At 45.7% G+C, this 5,369-nt stretch overlaps 1 protein-coding gene across 1 annotated transcript; it reads left to right on the top strand.

Moving 5' to 3' along the window:
* The first annotated feature begins 2,123 nt into the window (after nt 1-2,123).
* On the top strand, nt 2,124-4,601 carry LOC127323765 (uncharacterized). The gene is made up of 5 exons (XM_051351887.2): nt 2,124-2,706; nt 3,417-3,474; nt 3,601-3,684; nt 3,812-3,953; nt 4,040-4,601. Exons 1-5 carry the CDS (start codon nt 2,223-2,225, stop codon nt 4,328-4,330), a joined length of 1,059 nt encoding a protein of 352 aa, XP_051207847.1. The 5' UTR covers nt 2,124-2,222; the 3' UTR covers nt 4,331-4,601.
* The last annotated feature ends 768 nt before the right edge of the window (nt 4,602-5,369 follow it).

Here is a 5,369-nt window from a genome sequence, read left to right as displayed (position 1 = left end):
CGAGGCCCACAGACAGCCGTTTTTAGGGGGGGAATGACCCCTGGAGCACGAATGCCACCAAAACTTGCAACTGGACTTAAAACCTAACCCTAACAAACCTAAAAGAATGAAAAAGTACATTGTGCACCCTCGCGCGGAGAAATCTACGGGGGTAGACCCGCCGTCCCGCTGTTTTGGGGGGAAGGAGGGGGACGGCCGCCGGAGCACCGGAACCCTGATATATGTGGGGGGATGAACATGGAGAGTAATTTTGTATTGCACATTGTCTAATAAATAGTCATCAAAAAGAAAAACTAATTAACAAAATAAATATAAGTATTAGATGAAATAAAATAGTTAGAAAAACAAATTAAATGGTTGTTGGCGCACGGTTGCCGTGCACTATTCCTGGCCGCACGGCAAAGGGAGCACCACGGCAAAGAATGCAACGCACGGCAAAGAATGCAACGCACGGCAAAGGATCTTTGCCGTCCTGGCTTCTTTGCCGTGCGCTTCTGGAGGGCTTTGCCGTGCGCCAACGCGTTGCCGTGAGGCACTTCTAACTTTGCCGTGCGGCGATACTTTGCCGTGCACCACCATAAAACTTTGCCGTGCTTTATTTCTTTGCCGTGCGTCCCTCTCGCGCCACACGGCAAAGAAATCTTTGCCGTGCAGTGCCTCACGGCAATGAAACGCTGCACGGCAGCGCCTGATTTTCCCGTAGTGTATGTTTGGAATGAGCCATTCAAACTTCTATATGTTTGGAATGAGCCATTAGAGTGAGGCATGAAAGTGGCCATAAATGCAATTAAGCTATCACTTCGGAGTGGGCAGGCAAGGCTCTGAAGAGAGTCTCACTATAACCTTAAAAGTCTGGGTCTAAACAAATAAAGTTGGGGACGCTCAGTACTGTAGCCACTTGATGAAATAAGGCAAAATTCTTGGAAATTTGAAATATGGTGAGTGATCTATGACAAGGACAAGTGGGATAACATTGGCCATGGAGCCGAACACGTGTTGTAGATGCAACTTTGAAGTCCATAGGAATCATATCTATCTTGGGGTTGATGTTTAAACCATCAGTATTTTCTAGTGCCTAAACTATTTAGAGGCTCTAGTTTTGCATGATCCATAAACTAGGCAGGTGTTTGTTACGATGTCCATGAAATTAACCACCTAAAAGTCGATCTATGACAAAGAAAAGCAGGACGAAATTAGCCATGCAATTGAGAAAGCAAATTTAGCAAATGTCCTATGCTGAAACTACCTCCAATTCTTGGTGACTAAAATAACAGGGTACTGTCTGTTGGAAAGGGTATGGCAGTTAGGTTGCCTCAGGGTCTCTCATCCAAGTAGAACTACTGGAAAGGAGATCAATGAAAAGGAAAAGCAGAGTGAAGTTAGCCACATGTAATCTCTGAATCGTCTAGATGATTCACCAATCCTGGGAAGAGGCTACGCACATGACTCAATGTTCCTTAAGCTTGGCTGTTGTTTTTCAAAGACACCAATGTAGGTGCATGCAAATCAACTAACTTAACATATTACGAAAGAAAAGTGTGTTTTATCACAAAATTAGCCATAGTTTCGAAGAGGAACAAAGGAACATATACTACTATGAAATATTTATACTTACAAGTATCGAAAATTTTGTATTAACTTGTAAAACTACCACCTAATTATTAGTTTTTAGACACGCCGCAAGCTTTCCAAGAAGGCGTGCAACATCCAAGTATAATAGTGAAACTTAACCATTTTATATACTTGTAAATTAGTGGAAACGACCTTAGTAGGCTCAGGAAGTATATCATGCACAACATGCCAAGCCTACATTTGAACCATGCATCAAAGTTCTTATATCAATACAACACCAGATTATCCTCTGGTGAGTTACCTAAAAGGTTACCAGTGACAAAGAGGAGCAGGAGAAAACCAGCCATGAAATTCCAGGACCAATGCATCCCCAAGCTCAAACCGCTAACTCCTCCCACTCACTAAAAACCAAAGCCATAAGGCATTACACTCCTTTTAATAAGATCCAGACGAAGCTTTCATACATCTACCACTGAAGCCCATATGCCACCAAACGATCTCAGGACATAGCAACTCAAACCCTTCCACACCTTATAATAGACCCCCAACCACACAGCACACACACATTTCAAACACCATCTTGCCTCCAAAAGAAGAAGCACTAGCTAGCTTGCCTCTAGCCACCATTGTTCTCGCCTACAACTCTCACAATGCTGAGCACCACATCACACCACAGCAGCAGGCAGCAGCACGCGTTCGACAAAAGCAGCCCAAACCACCACCATGCAGCGGCCAGGAAGAAGGGCAGCATAGACAGGAAGCTGCAGCTGCAGGCGATGAGCCACGCGAGCAAGTATCTGCAGAGAATGCTCATCTACCCGCCGGGCCTCGTCGGGGGCGGCGTCCGGCGGAGTGGCTCCGGCCTCTCGCTGTCATCGCTGTCGCTGTCGCAGAACTCGAGCGACTCGTCGCTGAGTAGCTCTAACTCCAGCAGCTGGGAGCCCAAGGTGCCGCTGCTCTACGGCGGCACCTTCAGCCCCTGGGGTGATGTGCTCGTGTCCCTGGATAGGAGGAGGGGCGAGGACGACGACGACGATGACAAGGTGAGCGGCCGTGATGTGGAGGGCGAGGAGTTTGAGTGCGGCAGTGAGCCCGGGAGTTTGCATAGGTGCAGCTGGATCACCAAGAATAGTGGTGAGGAATGCTTAACTGCTCTTTTCCCATTTCAAGAGTTTTTCTTTGCTAATATTGTGGGCTTAGGGATCCCACCTAAGTCACACAAATTGTACTACAAGTGTGATCGACTTCTAAAACACAAATCGATATACAAGTGTGACTTAGGTGGGGCTAATAGTTTCCATGCTTACATAATTTTCACCTTGGAAGATTCCAAGAAATCATAACCAACCAACTTAACGACAGTATGCAGTCAAAATATATCTTTTTACGTGCAGCAACGGTCTTGTACAGGGGAAAGCAGAGGATATCAGAAAAAGTGATGGTGAAAATTACAATTATTTAATTAGATTTGCACCAACTTACTTGTACAATGAGGTCGGCAGCAAAATCTAATCAAGAAAAGGGAGAGTCCGGATAGCAAATCGGGTCAGCCTTTTCCTTCAAGGGATGGCTAAGTCGACATCACTGACTGAGATGAAACTCTTGATTTGACTAAGTTAACATCTGTACTGACTTGCTGATGTCTTCAACAACAACAGAAAAATCAGTTGACAAAGTACACCAGAAAGGGACCCCTGTCCGGTCTCATGTAGTCTGTTGGGCAAACAGAAATGGGTCAGCTAAAAACAAAAAGGACAAGCTTATTAACTTTATTGTTTTGAACCCTATACAAAGGACAAAATTAGAATAGCAAACTGATCACCCGCCTGAAATCCACCCTGCAGATGAGGCGTACGTCCAGTTCCACGACGAGTCATGGGGCGTCCCGGTGTACAACGACAAGTATGATTCTGCACGTTTATGAATCATCATTTTTCTGTCATATGCATAATTTTATTTTGGAAAAAATCCAAAAAAAGAGAGACCGTGTTGGTTCCTCTTATAAATATGTTCTGGTGTGATATGCAGCCAACTGTTCGAGCTGCTGGCGCTGTCAGGGATGCTGATAGACCACAACTGGACAGAGATCCTCAAGAGGAGGGACATGTACATGTAGGTGTCGTGTCTATCTGAATATTAATTTGGGTTAAATTTTTCAGTACCTACTCAGAATGCAGGGGCGATACCCTTCGTGAATCAGGAACAAATTGACGAACCCTGCGCCAAATTTTTGATTCAGGGAAGCGTTTGCGAAATTTGACCCCAACGTGGTAGCAAAGATGGACGAGAACGACATCGCCGCGCTCAGCGCCAACAAGGAGCTCAAGCTGGCCGAGTGCAGGGTGCGGTGCGTCATAGAGAACGCAAAGTGCATAAGGAAGGCGAGTTTGCCAGAATTTTGCTTATTCTGAGCGCAATTCATTTTATCAACACGAAAACTGATGAACATTTCGTCATGTATGTGCAGGTGGCGAAGGAGTTTGGGTCGTTCAGCGGGTACATCTGGGGCCACATGAACCACCGGCCGATGGTGGGCAAGTACAGGCACCACAAGTACATCCCGCTCCGGACGCCCAAGTCGGAGGCGGTGAGCAAGGACCTCATCCGGCGGGGATTCCGGCTCGTCGGCCCTGTCATCGTCTACAACTTCATGCAGGCCTCCGGCATGGTCATCGACCACCTTGTCGGCTGCTTCCGGTTCTCCGAGTGCGTCCGCCTCGCCGAGCGCTCCTGGGGAATCACCAACGTCGCCACGTAGACGTAGCCCACTAGCCGAGCCCGACAATGCCAGCCTCCGGCTCGATATCCCAATGTTTCCCTTACAAGTTTTCATCTCTTCAGGACGCACAAGAGAGTTGCGTAGTACCTGTGTGTTATTTATACCTTTTTTTTTGGATTTATTAGTATTAAATGGGTTGTGGAATATGTGTAGTAGAGTAGTACTAAATTATGTTTTTCTTACTGCTACTAGTGGTAGTCATGGTTTGTAAATTCCAAGAATTTAAGTTTTTCAAATAAGTTAAACAATATCTCTCCTTTTTGTTGCCAAGTAGAGGCGAATGCTCCCCAAACTTGGCCCGTAGAGGCCCAATAAGCAGCCCACCTCCTCCCCTCCCCTCTTTCTTCTTCTCCAAACGCCCTAGAACAAACATAGGAACAAACAAACTGACCACCGAACAGAGCAACTGACCGACGGATGCATACATATTACTCCCTCCGGTCCTAAATATAAGCCATATAATTTCTGGCACGAAAATTAAGAAACACATATTTAGAAAAAATTACACCATGTTTGGCTAGGGTTAACCGTAAGTAATTGCCGTGAGCTAATAGAGGACTTTGGATAAGATAAGTAAACCTAATCAAATCTCCAAAAATATTATCCATACAAGTAGGGCAATGCAATAAATCTTATATTTTGGAATTTTTCTCAAAAAACTATATGGCTTATATATAAGAACGGAGGGAGTATTATTATTAGGCAAGGTATCCTATGCATCCGGGTACTTTATGTATCCATGCATCCAGGCATCCTCAAACCGTTGATCTAAATCGCACGGACCGCGTCTAATTTGCATTTACATGCCCGCCTGCACATTAAGTTGATTTATATTTGCAATAAACTCCCTCAAGACGTTTCTCTTTTCTTAATAACACGGCAGCCCACGGCGGTTAGTATATTGACGAAGATTGGATCAAGGAGGCGGACGCCGACGACTAGGCTACGCGGCTTGCAGCGGCGACGGACAGCCGGATCATGTAAACGCAGCGGCCCACGGTGACTGTGGAACGCGGCA

This window comes from Lolium perenne, chromosome 7 (genome assembly GCF_019359855.2).
Source record: "Lolium perenne isolate Kyuss_39 chromosome 7, Kyuss_2.0, whole genome shotgun sequence".
NCBI lineage: Eukaryota > Viridiplantae > Streptophyta > Magnoliopsida > Poales > Poaceae > Lolium > Lolium perenne.
This window is presented reverse-complemented; position numbering and strand designations above follow the sequence as displayed.